This window comes from Littorina saxatilis, linkage group LG16, assembly GCF_037325665.1.
Source record: "Littorina saxatilis isolate snail1 linkage group LG16, US_GU_Lsax_2.0, whole genome shotgun sequence".
Classification (NCBI taxonomy): Eukaryota; Metazoa; Mollusca; class Gastropoda; order Littorinimorpha; family Littorinidae; genus Littorina; species Littorina saxatilis.
The window spans coordinates 29,378,874-29,399,973 of NC_090260.1; the positions used below are offsets into that span (position 1 = coordinate 29,378,874).

The 21,100-nt window shown below is 42.1% G+C and overlaps 1 protein-coding gene and 1 long non-coding RNA gene across 3 annotated transcripts in view; one reads left to right on the forward strand and one right to left on the reverse strand.

Annotated features, from left to right (window-relative positions):
* Positions 1–11,139, reverse strand: part of LOC138950767 (uncharacterized) — a gene marked incomplete at its 5' end in the record, with an annotated part of 15,038 nt that extends 3,899 nt beyond the window's left edge. For both annotated transcript variants that reach the window (XM_070322492.1, XM_070322491.1), the window contains 5 exon segments: positions 4,199–4,234; positions 5,447–5,662; positions 5,934–6,158; positions 7,641–7,749; positions 10,898–11,139. In XM_070322492.1, coding sequence (XP_070178593.1) covers positions 4,199–4,234; positions 5,447–5,662; positions 5,934–6,158; positions 7,641–7,749; positions 10,898–11,139 — 828 coding nt within the window.
* Positions 1–21,100, forward strand: part of LOC138950784 (uncharacterized) — a 274,457-nt gene that overhangs the window by 31,689 nt on the left and 221,668 nt on the right. The gene's annotated exons all lie outside the window — the stretch shown is intronic.

Below are 21,100 nucleotides of genomic sequence, written 5' to 3' on the forward strand. Positions count from 1 at the left end.
AATAGTTTCCCCAAAAAACCTCTATAAAATCACATTTTCAAAGAAGTTGTCCTAACAGCTTGAAACTGTAAATCTTGCCGAAAAGTACCATCTTTGGGAGAGGTACTTAGGGATCTCTGGGCTGCCTACTGCATTTGCCGGGTTTGGCAGACCCTTGATTTTTACCCCCTAGCAAACAAACAAACAAACAGACAAACAAACAGACTGCGGGACATTTTGAGTAAAATACACGTAAGTACAGTGTGTGGAATAAACAGAATACTACATGGCTTGCTGTGTCTTCCAGATTTACACTCGTTGCTTTTTCAAATATTGAGAAGCTCGCTTTCGCTCGCAGTTCAATATGTTGAAAAGCAACTCGTGTAAATCTGGTACGACACAACAAGCCATGTAGTATTTTCTAAATATGATATAGATAAAGCGGCTTTAGAGGGCAGCATTCCACATAGAGAGAGAGAGAGAGAGAGAGAGAGAGAGAGAGAGAGAGAGAGAGAGAGAGAGAGAGAGAGAGAGAGAGAGAGAGAGAACTCTCAGAACTCAGAAAATTTAATCGCTCAAACTTGAAGGTTCATTGCGATGGGGAGGTTTGGGGCGAGGGAGACAATTTCGAAATCAACAGGCGTTTTACATTGTACAGATGTTTACCCGACATGGTATTTTCCGCGTCAGTTTTGATCTTGTATTGTTCTCCTTGTGTAATACAAATGTCATCGTTCTCTCAAATGTCTGGATGAGAACAAGAGTCCCGAATCACACGCGAACCGAACAACGAGACTGTTAACCGAGATAGAAACGTGTCACGTTTCGTAGCACAGACACTTCGTGTAGCACTGTCCTTAGACTATCTTTGAATTTTCCTCTGTCGACTGGTGACCCATGGCGAAGGTTGTCAAGGTACCCCTGCTCTTCTGGTAGCATGTGGCGGGTTGCTTGCTTTATCATCCAGTATGTGCCTGTCAGATCGTCGCTGCTGCAGTCCTTGATCAACACAAAATCATCTGTTTCACAAAGCAGTGACTGTCTGTCGCCTGTGTTGTCTCTGACCACCCGTCGGAATGAATTGTTTCTGTGTACGTTTTTAACAGAACGAACAGCTGATCGGTCCCTCAGTTCCGACACATACTTCTTGATGGATGGCAGACTATAACCAAAGTCTAGCGCCCTTTGCTCTGATATGTCCTGTGTTTCTGTGCTTCCTCTTTGTGACTGGGTTGTCAAAACAAAAACATCACGTGGCTCAGCGGTCCGTGGCGACAATAACACAACGCCAGCTTCACCCTGACTATTGTTACCACGCTCGGTGGGCTTGTCAGCTGTGCCTGCAACACGTGCAAAGTCACTGCTACTGTGTTGTGTGTCAACGTCACATCCCACGGGTTGTTGTTGTGTCATTTGTGGCCTCGACGAAATCGAAAGATTTGACATTGAAGAAGAACAATTCTGACTTGCCTTTGGTTCGTTCTGGTTACCTTTCTCTTTCTTTTCCTGTCGTTCTTGTGCACGAAGCCTGTCGCGCTGAAGCTGGCTTGGTGGTTTGCGGCGAAAATGTCGAGTCATGGCTGGCCGGTCCGAGTCGGAGATTGACACAAGTCGCAGGACGACTGTCGTTTTCGTGCCTTCAGCGCAGATTTTCCATGAACACACGGCATTTTCCTTTAGCAGGGCCTCCAGGGTACCTTCCAGAGCTGTTGGGAGTCCAACAGCTGGCATTGTGAAGGAATATTGAGCGTTTCTCAACGTTGGATCGAGAGCTCTAAATTTTCCGTCCTGCTGCTCGAAGATCTCGCGAGACCCCCCGGATGAGAGAGAGAGAGAGAGAGAGAGAGAAACTGAAACTGAAACTGAAACTGAACTTTATTACCAAAGGATAGAGGTTTTAGGCAAAGCCTAATCTTACAACCTGTCCCTTATACAAACACTTAATACAGACGCACAGAATATAGATAGTAAAATTGACAAGGTTATTGTTTCTTACAGATGTACATAATGTAAATAGTAATAAGAACAAGGGTTATGGTTTTGTACACACACTCAAAAATGGGAAAAAACAATATAGTGTAGAAATTGCAGCATAGTTGCAATAATGCATTGCATATAAACATCCAAAACAACTAATAACAAAAGGGAGAAAAAAATGTGGGGAGGAATTGTCCCAATCATTTGCATGTATATCATTATCAATACATACACATAAAGAACAAATCAAAATACAAACATAACTTCACTAAATGTAAAAAGCACTAAAATATCAGACATGAAAAGTGTTCTATTTACCCATTAAGCGGGAATGAAACTGGCGCCTAAACGTTTTCACAGAAGAGGCATTTCGGAGGGGAAGGGGTATGGAATTCCATAGAGACGCTCCTGAGAAGGCTAAACTTGACTTATACAAGTCTAGACGAGGGATGGGGGGAATCAGGTTCTGGGACCCATATCTTTTTGTGGCATGTCTGAAATGTGATTTTAAATATCCAGGAACATTATTGTTAATTACTTTGTACATAAAGACAGCCTTGTTTAGCGTCAACTGATCTTTCAAGGGAAGGAAATTAAGGAGCTTTAATTTATCATCTGTTGGCTTATTTGACTCATGCAGAATTAGTTTTGCAGCACGGCGATGAAGAGAATTGAGTCGTTTGAGATGAACATCACTGCAGTTATCCCAAAGTGTTGAAGCAAAGTTGATATGGGGCATTATGTGGGCGTAATAAAACAACTTGAGTGCTTCCACATCGGCATAATGTCTTAATTTAGACAATAAGTACAAATTTTTAGATACTAATTTGCAAATTTTACTCAAGTGAGTTTGCCATTTCAATTCTTGATCAACGGTAACCCCTAATAATTTATGCTCTTTAACTTGTTGCACTTGAGTTAAATCAATTGACAGTTGAAGCTGTAAGGGTTTTAATTGGTGTTTTTGTCTAGTTGTAATCACCATACTTTTTGTCTTAACAGGGTGAATAACCATTGCATTAGTGGTGCACCATTCTGTCATCTCATCTATACTTGTTTGAAGAGATTGGTTGACGGCTACCAAAGACTTCTGACTGGTGTGGATTGATGAATCATCCGCAAAGAACTCACATCTTACTTTCTCATCTGACACATGTAGAGGTAAATCATTTATATAAATACAGAACAATATAGGTCCTAATACAGACCCTTGAGGCACACCACTTTTGACAAAATCATTCGACGAAGTTTTACAGTTGATGAATGCATATTGTGTCCGTTTTGAAAGATATGATTCGAAGAAGGCACAAGCAGAGTCATCTTTTAAGTAGCATTGTAATTTCTTTAATAATAAGGAGTGGTCTACAAGGTCAAAGGCTTTTTTAAAGTCCAGGAATAACGCTCCTGTTACTTCGGACTCATTAATAGCTGATAACCAAGTTTCACATAAAGAGCTGAGAGCAGTGTGGCATGAATGCTTAGAGCGAAATCCAGACTGAAATGGATGAAACAAATTCATTCGTTCCATATATTCCAGTAAATATTTCTGAATATGCTTCTCCAAAGGCTTAGATAAAACAGGTAAAAGGGAAATTGGTCGAGAGAGAGAGAGAGAGAGAGAGAGAGAGAGAGAGAGAGAGAGACAGAGAGACAGAGAGACAGAGACAGAGACAGAGATAGACTGAGAGAGAGACAGAGAGAGAGAGAGAGAGAGAGAGAAAGAGAGAGAGAGAGAGAGAAGAGAGAGAGAGAGTATGTGTGTGTGTGTATGTGCGTGTGTGCGTGCGTGCGTGCGTGCGTGCGTGCGTGTGTGCGTGTGTGTGTCTGTGTGTGTGTGTGTGTGTGTATGTGTGTGCGTGTGTGTAGGTGTTTGTGTGTGTGTGTGTGTGAGAGGGTGTGTTTGTGTGTGTATGTGTGTGTGTGTGTTTTTGTGTGTGTGTGTTTGAGTGTGTGTTTGTGTGTGTGTGAGTGTGTGTTTGTGTGTGTGTGTGTGCGTGTGTATGTGTGTGTGCGTGTGTGTAGGTGTTTGTGTGTGTGTATGTGTGTGTGTGTGTGTATGTGTGAGTGTGTGTGTGTGTGTGTGTGTGTGTATGTGTGTGTGTGTGTGTGGGGGGTTGAATTAAGTGTCCAGGGTGTCTTTGGACAGATGCGTAACTAGAAATCATGATGGCAATTGTTTAGCCCAGCTACGGTCTTTGCAATGCCAACAGAAGAAGAGGATGCGACAGAGAACCAAACTCACCAGGGCAGGTTTCCGATGCAGCGTCGATACCGAGAGCTGTAAATAAAAGATGGAGTGAAAAAACATTCAAGAATGTACCGGTAATGGGAGGGGGGGGGGGATGGAGGAATGTCAATGAAACACATAATTAAGATGTCACCGTGTTAAAGAGTCACCATCTCTTTTTCCCAAGCGTTACATACATGAAATCAAACTCATTAATGTTCAATTGTATTAAGTTGGTCATCTCTCATTGTGTGAGGGTCATGGAGGTAAAATTCCGTGGAAGATTAGATCAGCGGTAAAACTTCTGATGATATTGGCAAGAACACATGATTTGTGAGAACTACGTCGCTCTTGATTTTTTTGAAAAATACTTAAAGTAGCGGGAATCATGTCCATCACCCATTCACTGCCACAGTATAATGGCATTTTGGTATTTTGGTAGATTCACTAATCTGTTCACTGCTCATTCATATAATTTTATTGAGATATCTCTTAAATCGTTGGCATGTGTTTCGCTTATACCCTTGTCTAACAGGTAATAACATGATAATTGGATTTTGTTCGTGACTGTTACAGTAACAATTGATATAATGACCATTTTTTTTCAAAAAAATGACAGTTGCCGGACATACACGCACTCATTGCAGCACATAAAACCACACAAAACACTGCAAACACTGGGGTCAAACATCTGGTACTCACATTACAGCTAATAAAAGTGTTCTTCTGTGTGGTAATCCATAAATCACTTCTTGTAGAGCTTCCAGAACACTGTATCGCTTGAAAACAGGTCTACGAGTTGAGCTCCGACTTTGGTCCACCATTTTGAATACGATTATCGGTTCGACATTTCTCAGAAAGTTTTCCCCACTTGGTACTAACTTATCTGAACGGTCAAAGGGAAAGAACTGTGCTTTAGAAACCCTACCAATAGTTGGACCAGTTTTCCAAATGACCTCCCATTTAGTTTTCCGAAATTTCGCTGACGTAAATGCCCCGTACCTAGTACGGTTATTGGCGTATGACAAACTGAAAACGACCACGTACCTAGAACGGGGTGGGCAGTGAAGGGGTTTTAGATTAACACTCGAATGAATAACGTTTTTTTTATTCTAAATTGTTTGGAATGTTAGCAGTATATCAGTTTTTTGATTTTAAAATAGCGTGCGTTTTCTCTTATAGCAAGACCATAACACAATACTGAACGAATTACAGAAGCGAAGAACAAGGGGAGAAAACCCAATCGAATGTGATATAGCTTACCCATGACTTGTACCTCACACAGGGTAAGGTGGCTATTGGGGGAGTTGATGACTCTGACGTAGCGGCCTTTGATTGGTCCAGACTGGCACGTGAGACGAGCGGTTTCTTTTGACCTCATTTCGCCGTCATAATGGAAGCACAGAGTCCCCGTGTTGGCTGCGTTCGAGGTGGGATCTTCGGTGTAGACTCGGACGTCGTAGTCTCGCGTTTCGTCGGCTTGATGGGGAACATGCAAGAAAAGTATTGGTATATCCTATTGGTGATCGTTCCTTGCCGTCTTGGTGTGTGTGTGTGTGTGTGTGTGTGTGTGTGTGCGTGTGTGTGCGTTTGTGACATTTGAAATCACACACACACACACACACACACATACACACACACACACACACACACACACACACACACGCTGTGACACACACCAACCTCCATCACACTTATCTCACAAACAAAAGCAAAACCAACATCCACACAGCAACAATTAAACGCTTACAAAATCCGTTTCTGTTGGTGATAAAGACGGAGTCCACGAAATACAGCCCTCCCAGGTCAACTTGCCACCACGCTCCCTGTGCGGACGGGTTGGCGATGGAACAGGAAAAGGTGAGAAGACGATTAGGACTTCTGTTGCCATCCACAGCTTTCTGGGCGGCGCTGGTAGAATCATAGGTGCTGCTCTGCGTGGCATGCTTATTGAGACCTACGTTCCTCAGCGGAGCTGTATGGAAGACAAGCGAATTAACAGGTCAGCAATTGATGAACCAAGCAATCACCCCCAAAAATAATCAGTAAATCAGTGTTATGAACGCGGCTGGAAGACTGCCTAGGCATATTGGTTGAGAGCAACGTTCGTCGTCGTCGGAGCTGTACAGAAGATAAGCGAATTAGCATGTCAGGGATTGATAAACCAATTAAGCTATCAGTGAATCAGTTTTATGAACGCGGCTGGAAGAATGGGTAGGTGCTGCTCTGCGTGGCATGCTTGTTGAGAACAACGTTCTTTAGCGGAGCTGTGCAGCAGACAAGCAAATGTGCATGTCACTAATCAATGAACCAAGCAATCACCAAAGCAAGCAATGTGTAAAGGGCTAAAACCGTAGAAAAATGAAAGGCCCTCATATCGCTTCCAAATGTATTCGCAGATTCTTTTTTTTTTTCTTACTTCACAAATAATGCTGCATAGCAAGAGGACTACCTTCACTTTGCAAAGGAGGTTTTTGGAAAGCTGAATTAAATGTCGTTAAATGGTGCCGTTTCAATTCCCAGTGTGTCCTTTATTTTTCTCTGTGTGATTCGTGCATCGTCTCTGATCAAACTTGCAACGACAGCAACGTGTGTTGCAGTAACAGTATTCAACTGTCGGTCTGGGCGGGTGTCATTTTTCAAGATCGGCCCACCCCATTTGAAATCATTGTATCAGTTGTAAGTAGGCCTACTGGCTTTGGAAGGCGCGATATTCCCAACCGTTGCCTACAATTTGCAGTAGGTGTTAAGGAACATAAACATCTTGTGAGAGATTATTATACATCATGACAATAAACTCCCTTTTGTAATTAACTCCATGACAGGCAAGTGAACATTGACGGGTATAGTGATCTTTAAGAGCTGTTTTCTTTCCAGAGGAAACTTCAAGATACATGAGATGTTTTGTAATCGTCGATGATTGATACACGTATGCATACGTCATGGTAAATATTATGAGGCATTGCCAGGAGTTTGGATTCTGAGCACTTTCAGAATGCCCCTTCGAATCTAGAGAAATAAACGTCCTACGAAAACACTGCTCTGTACAGTAAAACGTTGATGCACACAACAACAAACAAGTTCCTTGAGGATGAAAGTCGCTTGTTCATTTCAATGCTTGTTATTCATTCTCTCAGGTGCCAGAAGAATGGTTCCGAGTAACTCTCCCTTACTCTATTACAAATGTATGCATTTTGATCGCTTACTTCCCTTTGTGTATCAGACCAGCAAGGATGCACAGTATGGGGAAGGATTAATTGCCTCGTTTTGTTTGAGCGACAATTGACCCATATAAGAGATTTTGTCATTTTGTAGAAAAGTAGGCTAAGTTCCCCCCCCCCCCCGTCCCCCCCCCCCCCCCGCCCCCCCCCCCCCCCCACCCATGCCACACACAAAACAAATTGTGACTAAACATGTCTGCCCTAAGCAAAAAGAGAAGATCGCTAATATTGATTACCTTGGCATTTTTCTTTCAGATCCTCTGCTGCTGATGCTGCTGCTTCCACCCCTTCTGAATCTGTGTTGCCGCACTGTTGAAGATCGGCTGTCAGCTTCTGGTTTTGAGCCTGGGAATTACGTAACGACAAACTCGTAGTGCATGTCATTCGTATTATTCGTTTGTATACATGTGTGTATGTATGTGTCCTTCGATTGCAGGTTGTTAACACATGTTGTTTGCAGTTTGAGTTTATCCCTCCAGGCACTATTTTCAACAGCTGTGTTGTCTGTGGACATGTTTCACAACCTCCGCCACGATAATGTGTAATCGACAGCAAGAATTTTCCCAGGTATTTAAAATTAATTTGATATCGTACTGTGCCTTTCTGTTGGTATTCGCTATTTTAAAAATGTGGCAAGAATGTTGTCTACCACTGTCTTATATAATAATGAATAACTTTTGAACAAATATAATTCTCAGAACTGTGATTCAAATTGTGTTCCCAAATAGAAAAAGTGCTGTTTTAAAAGTGTACAATCTATTTGATCAACAAAACAATCGGTTTGACATCAAACGTAGCACCCGTGCCCCCTTTAGCTATCATGGCGGCAGTATTCAGTGCTGAGGGGCCCGTTTCATGGGCCAGAAACACAGTTGACCAACTGCATTATTTTGAACGAGTGAAATGCAGTCATCCGACAAAATTGGGTGTCCTGAAAAACATTTTAGTCGGAAAATGTGCTTCTTTGCACGGGGAGTTGCCGGATCACAGTGCTTCAGCCTTACCCTCCCCCGCCCCCCCCCCCCTTCCTTCCTTCCCCCCTAAGCAGCTCGTTCGGACAATCGCAATCGGGTGACGAAGCGGTGGCGTGGTGGTCAGACGTCGCCCTCCTAATCGGGAGATCGTGAGTTCGAATCCCGGTCGCTGCCGCCTGGTGGGTTAAGAGTGGAGATTTGTCCGATCTCCCAGGTCAACTTATGCGCAGACCTGCTAGTGACTTAACCCCCTTCGTGTGTACACGCAAGCACAAGACTAATTAAGTGCGCATGGAAAAATATACTGTAATCCATGTCGGAGTTCTGTGGGTTATGGAAACACGAACATACCCAGCATGCCTACTCAACGAAAGCGGAGTGAGCTGACTATGCTCTCAGAGCATAGTGTGGGGAACCCAAACACGTAACCAGAAACAATTCTGGAACGCTGAAGAAGAAGAAGGTGGTCCGTCAGCCAGTGTGACCACTGCGAGGCCATGAAATGGGCTCCTGATGTGCATGCATATTGTCGAGAAAACAAAGGGCGTCGTATCGAGCGGACACAAAGTGCACTTCGGAGCTCAATTCAAATACTGTGACGCTTGACTTAACATAAGTGGGGGCCCTGTAGCTCAGTTGGTAGAGCACTGGACTTGTGATCGAAAGGTCGCAGGTTCGAATTCGGGCCGGGACGGACACGGGTCAACTTGATGTGCAGACCTAGAAACGGAAGCCATGTCCCACCCCCGTGTCACCACAATGGCACGTAAAAGACCTAGGTCATTCTGCCGCAAGTGCAGATGGCTGATACCACCTAGACACGCATACACTTGTGTATCTAATCAAAAGCCGTGGGGGCGTAAAACTCGAATTATCATATAACCCATATCTTGTCATAAAGAGGCGAAATATTTCGCTTGTAGAACAGTAAGCATTCTCTCTTTTTTTTCTTTTTCAACATAAGTGTCAGTCGCAGAAATATTCCTCGTTTGCAACGGGCATATAACTTCCCGAACCCATCAAAACCCATCAATGCCCTTAGCGAACATCGTCTATGAACGCGATATATCTCTTGCTTGTTTAGAGTGTAGTCGGTATTTTATAGAATTGTTACGGTACTGGGTGGCCGAGTGGTAACGCACTTGCGCTCGGAAGCGAGAGGTTGCGTGTTCGACCCTGGGTCAGGCCGCAATTTTCTCCCCCCTTTCCTAACCTAGGTGGTGGGTTCAAGTGCTAGTCTTTCGGATGAGACGAAAAACCGAGGTCCCTTCGTGTACACTACATTGGGGTGTGCACGTTAAAGATCCGACGATTGACAAAAGGGTCTTTCCTGACAAAATTGTATAGGCATAGATAAAAATGTCCACCAAATACCCGTGTGACTTGGAATAAAGTGTAAAAAAATTCCATCTCACACGGTTTAAGTCTCAGGGCTTGGAAACATGAATACACGCATGCAGGAAAAAAAAAATGGGTAGCGCCGTATACTGTATGGCAGCTCGCTTTCCCCATTGAGAAAGCAGCCCGAATTTCTGTGAGGTTACCCTCATGGACTATATAAAATCTTATCCTTATCCTTATCCTTACTACTAGTTAACCTGACATATCAATTGTCATACAAGGCCCTCACCACACTGTACACTTGCGTTGCGGCTAACTGACCACAAGAAAGCAGAGAGCACATCGTCACGCTCATACGAAGAATACCTAACCCAGTGCAAGGCATTTCTGCAGTGAGACTACACGGGAAGCTACTAGAAGGGTACCTGTCATGCGTTAGAGAGTACACACTTTCAGACCATCGGACACCATCGTCACGGTTACGTAAGCAAAACTGCCGTTCTAGTTTCTGAGTTTGGCACTTTTCAGCAGAGGCCGCCGCTATCATACATGAACACTTGTTTGGTGTGCAAACACTTTTGGGGGTTATTATGCTGTTGTGCTGATTGAAACAGTTGCTGCCAGCTCTTTAACTCTCGCTTATTCCCTGTCAACTGTTCGTCGAGATAGGCAGTTTGCAACTTACACTGAGCACAAAAAGGTTAAGGATATTTTTTCAGTGGTATAGCCCAGATCTTAAAGAGCAGTTTTTTGGTCAGAAATATACGTGTATTTGAAGAGCAGTCTTTCTTCTGCTCAAAAATGTGTTTCCTGGATCTAAGCAGTATTTGGGTATGACGTCACAGGTCCGTGACCACGCCTACCCTCAAAAATGGCGGGGTTTTTTTACGGCATGATTCACTTTCAACCGTCGAAACGGTGAATGAAATAGGCAGATTGTTCAGAAACCAAAATCGTTTGTCTCGTGAGCACTTCAAGTTATTTTTGTGTAAAATCTATGAAGAGAAGAAAACTGATCATAGGAACAACAACTGTGTTCATGGTAATATCATCGACACTGTTTCTTCTTGATGTTTTATCAGGAATGAAGAGAATAACAACTTAGTTTTTCAAATAAAAAACATTAAAAGATATAAGCTAGCTTGAGGGAGAATTCGCCAAAGCATGCTCATAGCTACCTGTACAGCAGCAAGCTGATCCTTCAGCGTGTTGAGCTCGTCTTGGTCAGCCCCGGCAGCTGCAGGATTCTTGTCACACTTCTTGAGCAGCTTGGTCTTCTCGTTCAGCTGCTTGGTCAGATTTCGGTTCATCTCTTTCAATTCTTGGATCTCCTTCCGCATCTCTAGTCGTTTTTGTTCGCGTTCCGCTCGAGCCGCCGCATTCGCCGCCTTTTTCTCCTCCTTCGTTTGCGGCTGTGGGTCTGGAATCCCAGCCAGAACGCTGCCGAGGATGATTGACAAGGTTAGAAGGACGACGATCACGTGACGAAACAAGGCGTAAGCCCAGACTGTGTGCCTACGACTGAAATGTAGAACGAATTTCTCGCCGCTAGCCGAAGCTATACTACTGGTACTTCTACTGCCGCCGAAGAAAAGAAGTGTGAGTTCGGAGAATATAGATGGAAGATGTTGAAGGCGAGGTGGATGGGTCTCTGATGACGTCTGGTGAGGTAGAAGTCAGAGCGTGCGTTCCTGGTAGGTGTTGGAAGAAGAGTAACGGAGCGAATTCTTCTCTCAGAATTTATACAGTTGCTGGTCGGTAATGACGAGGCTCGGTTCGCTTGTATGTTTCAATTGGTTTGTTTGTGTGTGTGTTATTGTCGTTATAATTGGTTTGTATGTGTGTATTTGTTGTGATTGTCCGTGGTTTTTTGTTGTTATTATAGCCACTGTTAAGGTCCTGCGGCGTGTTTAATAGTTTGTGTAAATGGCTGTGTGTGTGTGTGTGTGTGTGTGTGTGTGTGTGTGTGTGTGTGTGTGTGTGTGTGTGTGTGTGTGGGTGTGTGTGTGTGTGTGTGTGTGGGTGTGTGTGTGGGCGGGTGTGGGTGTGTGTGTGTATATGTGCGTGCGTGTGTGTGTGTGTGTGTGTGTGTGTGTGTGTGTGTGTGTGTGTGTGTGTGTGTGTGTGTGATCCTCTTGTGCTATTTCAAGCGCTCTTCTGTTTATTTTAGGCTTCAACATCCCCACATTTCTTTAGAAATCGCATCGATGTCACCAATAAACCCACAAATACAGATATGAACCTTGTTGATATAATAATTACCAACCGTAAGCATAACCCTAACCATGACTAATGAGAATTGGAAATTGGAAAACAGTTCCAAAGCTCCAGCTATGTAATTTAATCACTCGACATAAAAGCGTGTTCGTGTGTGTGTGTGTGTGTGTGTGTGTGTATGTGTGTGTGTGTGTGTGTGTATGTGTGTGTATGTGTGTGTGTGTGTGTGTGTGGGTTTTTTTTTAACACTCTCTAAATCTTATTAAGGTTCTGAGCAGAGAGTCGTGGGCAGCCGGAAAACCATTGATCCATCTTGTCCGTGCCCATGTTCGGTCGCGCCTCAGCTACGGCCAAGAGGCTTTCTTTGAAAGAGTAGAGAGAGCCGCTCTCAAAGTGGCGCTGGGGGTCCCCAGATCGGCAGTCTCCACTCTACTTTACCAGGAAGTGGGATGGCTGCCACTGAAAGAGGAATGCCACCTCAGATGTGCACAACTGGCTGTCAGATTACACTTTGTCCCAAGCACGGCAGTGGAAGTATTTACCCCAGACATGGGAGATACCGACCACATGCAATACAAAGCTCTTGAATCCAAGACTCATACATACCAAACAGTGCTCCCAATATACAACCATGTGAAGGGCATATGGGAACAGAGTGGCCTGTCCAAGGAAAAGGGTCAGCAGCCGCATCTACTTTTTATATTTAGTCAAGTTTTGACTAAATATTTTAACATCGAGGGGGAATCGAAACGAGGGTCGTGGTGTATGTGCGTGTGTCTGTGTGTCTGTGTGTCTGTGTGTGTGTGTGTGTGTGTGTGTGTAGAGCGATTCAGACTAAACTACTGGACCGATCTTTATGAAATTTGACATGAGAGTTCCTGGGTATGAAATCCCCGAACGTTTTTTTCATTTTTTTGATAAATGTCTTTGATGACGTCATATCCGGCTTTTCGTGAAAGTTGAGGCGGCACTGTCACGCCCTCATTTTTCAACCAAATTGGTTGAAATTTTGGTCAAGTAATCTTCGACGAAGCCCGGACTTCGGTATTGCATTTCAGCTTGGTGGCTTAAAAATTAATTAATGACTTTGGTCATTAAAAATCTGAAAATTGTAAACAAAAATAAAAATTTATAAAACGATCCAAATTTACGTTTATCTTATTTTCCATCATTTGCTGATTCCAAAAACATATAAATATGTTATATTCGGATTAAAAACAAGCTCTGAAAATTAAATATATAAAAATTATTATCAAATTTTTTTTTTCGAAATCAATTTAAAAACACTTTCATCTTATTCCTTGTTGGTTCCTGATTCCAAAAACATATAGATATAATATGTTTGGATTAAAAACACGCTCAGAAAGTTAAAACGAAGAGAGGTACAGAAAAGCGTGCTATCCTTCTCAGCGCAACGAATACCCCGCTCTTCTTGTCAATTCCACGGGCACTGCCTTTGCCACGGGCGGTGGAGTGACGATGCTACGAGTATACGGTCTTGCTGCGTTGCGTTGCGTTCAGTTTCATTCTGTGAGTTCGACAGCTACTTGACTAAATATGTGACCCTCCACCACGAAATGAGTCGCATGTCACCTTTGCATGATTTTCATATTTTTACATTTTCCTAAAGAGTTTTTTATGCTCTATCCAGTGATGAAAACCGTTTTAAAAAAGAGCGAAAACTGTTTGAGTTATAAGCCTGTGACGAAGGTGACCCTCACACTGTTACCAGGCACTCACCGGACTTATATTGAGCCTAGCGCAGAACCGCGCGAGGTGACATGCGACTCATTTTGTGGTGGAGGGTCACATATTGTATTTTCGCCTTACGCGACTTGTTAATGATATATTAACACCGGCACAGTCAGGATTTATTCCTGGTGACTCTACCAGTTGTCAACTGGCTTCTATTTATGACGAGTTCTGTTTAAATTACGATATGGGAATTACCACTCAAGCTGTTTTTTGTGATGTGTCAAAGGCATTTGAAAAAGTCTGGCACAAAGGGTTATTATATAAACTGGAACTAGTAGGAATTAGAGGACAATTGTTGAAATGGTTTCACGATTATTTAACAAATCGCCACCAGGCGGTTGTTATTAAGGGTGCTAAGTCTGCATTAAAATGTATCCCGGCAGGTGTCCCACAAGGTTCTGTTCTAGGCCCCTTGCTATTCCTGATATATATTAACGACATTGTGAATGATACTGAATCTGTTATAAAGTTGTTTGCTGATGACACGAGCATGTCTATGTCCTTAGAAGATCCAACTAGACGAGCACAGATTTTGAACGCAGACCTATATAAAATTAATACCTGGGCAAAACAGTGGAAAGTTAAATTTAACGAAGCAAAAACGGAACTGTTAGACATAAAACGTGATAATATACCAACCGAACCAATCATTTTTAATAATATTGTTTTGGAAAACGTGAACAAACATAAACACCTTGGCGTAATCTTGCAGAATGATTGTAAGTGGGACTTCCAAGTGAGAAGCATCATAAAAAAGGTCACCTTATTAATTAATTGTTTAAGATATTATAAATATAGATTAAATCGTAAAAGTCTGGAAACTATGTATAAATCTTTTGTTCTTCCACATTTTGACTACGCAGACATCATATGGGACAACTGCACAGAGTACTGGTCAACTGCACTCGAAAAACTACATTTGGAAGCCATTCGGACTATAATCGGTGGTGTGCGCGGCACAAGCCACGATAAACTGTATAAAGAAAGCGGATTTTGTAACCTAAAAGAAAGACGGAGCAGACACAAACTGATTTTATATTACAAGATGGTATATGGCAAATGCCCTCATTACTTATCAGATCTCTTGCCACCTTTAACTTCTGATGTTAACCCCTACCATCATAGAAGACCATTAGAAAGAAGAGTCCCCATGTGCAAAACTGAATTATACCGTCGATCTTTTATACCATCTACTACTGTCCTGTGGAACACCTTGCCAGACAACATCAAAACAACTAACTCAATCAGCGATTTCAAACGCTATTTATCTACTCCTGATTATAACGTACCTGCCTATTATTACTGTGGTAAAAGACTGGAAGAGATTCACCACTGCAGAATGCGCCTAAACATGAGTAATTTGAATTCTGACCTGTGTAAACGCCACCTACAGGGAAACCCACAGTGCGCTTGCGGCTACCCGAACGAAACAGCTGACCATTATTTGACACATTGTCCTTTGTACGTAGATGCTCGCCTGTCTACAATAAACGCACTTCCTGTTAATTACAGACATGTTGAAATATTGTTAAATGGTAGCGAAAACCTTTCTCTTTGCACTAACAAGCTTGTTTTTGAAAGTGTCCAATCGTTTATCCATGAATCTGGTCGTTTCTGTTGATTTGACTCAGTACCCATATTCAAGCCAACAAACCTTATTTTATATGCATTTTTCAAATGTATATTTAGCGAGCTACTGCTTACTTGCCACAGGACTATGGTTTGTAATGTACTATGTATATTCTTATTTGTATGCGCTGCCAACTTCATCTTTTATATGTACCTACCGTTTTCTCCTCCCTCCTCCACCCTCCCCCCTCTTCCTCCTGCTAGCTTTTTCTTATTCTTTCTGATTTACTTTAACTATGTTCTTCTTGTAGATAGTTCAACAATTGATAAGTATTGCTTGTCCGACATCATATTTGCGTTATTTTCCTACTACGTAGGGCGCGTAAAATAAGCGTTTGCTTGAGTTCGTGTCCCTATTGTTTATCGTTGTATTTTTGTATCATGTTTGATTTAATAAAACATTGTTTAAACCATCTACTGGGGCAAGGTAGTCTGTCAGTGTGGCAAGACTGGACACCTCACACACGTGTTTGAAGGTTGTGACACTCTCAAGGAAGAGATGTCTAGTCTCATCCGCTACAGAAGGGAGAATGGTCTCCGCCCACACCCATCACTCGGAGAGAAACCGATGATTGTCTTGGTCACCAATCTGTTCACCTCAACTGTTGCGAGCTGGTTCTAGTGTACTTGCAGCAGACCCAGCACAGCACAGATCCACTTCTGGAATGTTAAGTTAAATGTGTCCCAAGACACACATTTTGTAGTCCTGGCATCCTGAAAGGCAGAGGCCCCAACCTACAGGTTTACTTCCATACCAAAAACGCCTCCAGACACGGGAACTTGGGAGCAGAGGCAACAGCTCCGCTTGAACCTCAGAAACCAAATGTGCCTCCAGACACACAAATCCCTTAGACGGCCGAGGCTGTGGCCTCTACGGTTCTCTTGTACCAAACCGCCTCCTGACTTTGCATCAGATTGCTTGCGCTGGCATCTGCTTACATAGACCCACATTAAGTCACCACCGAGTGGTAGACACAGACGACATTTGGTAGCACTGACTGCCAGCTTCACGGTAATGCGTACCCCTAGCGCGGCTCTGCTTGGGTGGGAATGTTCTGAGCAAAACACTATATGTTACTCCATACCCCCCGCCCTCCATGGAACTTCTTGACCCCAACATATTGGGTGGGGAGTTTGCCCAGTCGGTAGAGGCGCTGGCTTTAAAACCGGTTGTTACTATCAGCGTGGGTTCAACCCACAAGATGTGTGTCCCAGAGTCAACTTTGTGCAGACTCTCCTCGGTGTCCGAACACCCCCGTGTGCACGCATGCGCACGATAAAGATCCCAGGGTCACAGGGAAAATATCAGGCCTTGAAAACACGAATACATGCATGCAAAAATATGAAGCCCCGGTGTCCGTTCGGCCAACAGCCCATAAAGTAACCATTTCAGCACTGACCCAAGTAGACCCAACCCGGTCCCTAGCCCATTTCAGGTCTCCTCTAGCAGCCGGCAGCCAGCTGCCTACATCCCCCCCCCCTCTCGCCCCCTTCCACTGCATTTTTATTTGTTTATGTTTATACAAAGCCGGGTTTTCACGTGTAAAATGCTCCTTTTGGCCGTGAGGGCGTAACACTTAAATTGTTTCGATTTAATCAGTATGAGGCTTATATTTAAGACACATTAATTACTTTTGTTTTGCTGTCATTATTTACAATGATGTTGTTTGCATAATTATTTGTATATGTGCTTCTATTCAATACCTATTTAATGTACGTAATTATTTATTTTGCCATCCCGTACATGAACAAGCTTAAGTTGCTAACAGAAACAAGTAATTAAATCATGAATAAGTACATTAATTAAAAAAAATAGATTGGCGCAATGGTGACTCATAAGAATAACGTTTCGAGATGATTCATCTACAGGAGCGGGGTCATTATAGCGCTAATGGGTGGTATGTTGTATCTTTCAAGCACATACAAAATACATTCTATATTGGTATAGCTGTGTTTGTGTCCTGCTTTGTGTGTGTATGTTATTTGTGTTAATGTTATTGTTTTTTCCGTTGGTTTTTTTTCCCAGTAGATTTCATTTCTGTCACAAGTTTTTAGTTTACTCTCAGTCGTGTAAACCAATTTTGTTCCTAATTATTAATTAGTCGGTGCAGCTTTTATCTTACAATCGTATCCGATGAGTGTGTGTGTGTGGGGGGGTGTGGGGGGGGGTGTGGGGGGGGGGTGTTGGTGTGTGGGTGTGGGTGTGTGTGTGACCGTCCATCTGTATATCATTATTTTAATTTTATTTTGATTCAATGATGTAGTCGGCACACGGGTTATTCCTAACAAAAGATTTTGAGAGAGGGAGAGAGAGAGAGATAGTGAGAGAGAAAGAAATAGAGAGAGAATGAGAGAGAGAATGTGAGAGATAGAGAGAGAGTGTGCGAGAGATAAATTGAGAGAGAGTAAGAGATAGAATGAGAGAGGGAAAAAGAGAGAGAGAGACTCAGACTCAGACTCAGACTCAGAACTTTATTACAAAAGGATAAAGGTTTTAGGCAAAGCCTATTCTTCCAACCTGTCCTTTATACAACACATAAAGACAGACGCACATTAAAAATATAAATTCAATCATATAAAATACAGAAATACATTGTATGGAATGCAACACAATGTGCATTTAAGGAATTACATAAGGAGAACTCAAAAATTACAAAATTACATTGACATAGTTATACCTTTCATTGGGGAATAAAGTTGCTCCGATCAGCTACACATCCGTACACTAGTACAAAATGTTTAACAAAATAACAATCGAACAAGACATTTCATTCACGAATGATGTGTGAACGTGACTGTCTCTTAAACATGTTCACTGAAGTTGCATTTCAGAGAGAGAGGGAGAGAGAAAGAGAGACAAAGAGAGAGAGCGAGTAAGAGAGAGATATACAGAGACAGAGCGAGAGAAGAGACAGACAGACGGAGAGAGAGAGACAGAGAAAGAGACAGATAGAGTGAGAGAGAGATAAATTGAGAGAGAGTGAGAGAGAAAGTGAGAGGGGAAAAGAAAGAGAAAGAGTGTGTGAGAGAGAGAAAGAGAGAGAGAGAGAGAGAGAGAGAGAGAGAGAGAGAGAGAGAGAGAGAGAGAAAGACATAATATACAGAGACAAAGCGAGAGCAGAGACAGACAGACAGGCGGACAGAGAGAGAAAGAAAGAGAGAGAGAGAGAGACAAATAGAGAGAGATATACAGAGACAGAGCGAGAGAAGACACAGACAGACAGGCGGACAGAGAGAGAGAGATAAAGAGAGAGAGAGAGACAAATAGACAGACAGACAAATAGACAGACAGGCAGACAGACAGACAGACAGACAGACAGACAGACAAGACAGACATACAGAGAGATCTGTGAAATAGAAAATTAAAGAGAGATTTCCGCAGGAGTATAAATATGTAAAAGCATTCGGGGTGGCCAACTGATATGAAACCATAGACAATACGACACGGCAACAAAAAAAAAAAAAAAAAAAAAAAAAACCCACACACATTCAGGATATCACGAACTGCAAAAAGATCACAAGGTATAATGCAAGTCATCAGTGACGCCTTTTTGCCTTCAGTGAATAACTCAACTTCAAAACAGAAGAAACAGGAAGCTCACATTTAGTGTGAATTACTGTCAGCGCATACGGAGTTTTCTTGTAATATGGAGCCCCTTGATATCTTGGTTTAAACAATGGTTTATTCATATTTTACTTGTTCAGGAAATGTACATCGACATAAGGTGAAAACAACAACAACAAGAAATTCCTCCGAGGTGGGAAAAACACCCCCGTCCTTACCATTCTCACTGCCACCAACTGAGAAGGTTATTTCCCTTTGACCATTAATATGTCCCTCTATAAGTCCTTGTAGAATCGTAATCCACCAATAACTCCCTAACCGTGTGTTTGACTGGTCCCAATTTTTGTAAGGACCGTCTCAGGAATGTATAGAACCTGTTCACCAAGTTTGGTGACGATCGGTCCGTTCATTCTTGAGATCTATATGCGAACACAAACACACAAACAAACAAACAAACACATCGACCGAATCCTATACACACCCCTATACCGGGGGTGTAATTAAGCCTACTGCTTATGGCGGTGTCTTCAAAAAAATTTACAAGAAGAATTATGGTTTGTATCTTGTCCTATATTAAGATAAATATATATATAGGAAATAAGTATCCTACTTAGTGAGTTTTGCCTGAAACGAATTGATTGATTTAAACAAGTCAAATACAAGTATTAATGAGTTAGATTAGGTAATAAAGTTAATTCAAGTATCACGGCAAGAAGAACAAGAAAGCTGAAACGTAATTCCCTCTTTACAACCACCGGGCCCCTCCCAACCACCTTCTGAAGAAAAGAACAAGTCGCGTAAGGCACAAATACAACATTTAGTCAAGCTCAGTCGAACTCACAGAATGAAACTGAACGCAGTGCATTTTTTCCGCAAGACCGTACACTCGTAGCTTCGTCTGTCCACCGCACGTGGCAAAGGCAGTGAAATTAACAATCCAGAAAGGCGCGGTAGCGGTTGCGCTGAGGAGGATAGCACGCTTTTCTATATCTCTATTCTTTTTAACTTTCTGAACGTGTTTTTAATCCAAACATATCATATCTATATGTTTTTTTGAATCAGGAACGGACAAGGAATAAGATGCAATTGTTTTTAAATCGACTTTGGAAATTTAATTTTAATCATAATTTTTATATTTTTAATTTTCAGAGCTTGTTTTTAATCCAAATATAACATATTTATATGTTTTTGGAATCAGAAAATAATGAAGAATACGATAAACGTAATTTTATACATTTTTTTTAAATTATAAAGTTCAGATTTTTAATGACCAAAGTCATCAATTAATTTTTAAGCCACCAAGCTGAAATGCAATACCAAAGTCCGTCCTTTGTCGAACATTGCTTGGCCAAAATTTCAATCCTTTTGATTGAAAAATGAGGGTGTGACAGTGCCGCCTCAACTTTTACAAAATGCCGGATATGACGTCATCAAAGACATTTATCGAAAAAATGAAAAAAAACATCTGGGGATATTATACCCAGGAACTCTCATGAAAAATGTCATAACGATCGGTCCAGTAGTTTACTCTGAATCGCTCTACACACACACACGCACAGACACACACAGACACACACACACACACACACATACACCACACACACTCACACACACACACACACACACACACACACACACACACACACACACACACACACACCACGACCCTCGTCTCGATTCCCCCCTCTATGTTAAAACATTTAGTCAAAACTTGACTAAATGTAAAAATAAGTCGCGTAAGGCGAAATTACTACATTTAGTCAAGCTGTGGAACTCCCAGAATGAAACTGAACGCACTGCATTTTTTCACAATGACCGTAGTCCGCCGCTTGTGCAAAACGGAGTGAAACTGACGAGCCTGTTCAGCGCGGTAGTGATTTCGCTGTGCTGCATAGCACGCTTTTCTGTACCTCTCTTCGTTTTAACTTTCTGAGCGTGTTTTTAATCCAAACATATCATATCTATATGTTTTTGGAATCAGGAACCGACAAGAAATAAGATAAAATTGTTTTTAAATCGATTTCGGAAATTTAATTTTAATCATAATTTTTATATTTTTAATTTTCAGAGCTTGTTTTTAATCCGAATACAACATATTTATATGTTTTTAGAATCAGAAAATGATGGAAAATACGATAAGCGTAATTTTGAATCGTTTTATAAAAAAATAATTTTAATTACAATTTTCAGATTTTTAATGACCAAAGTCATTAAT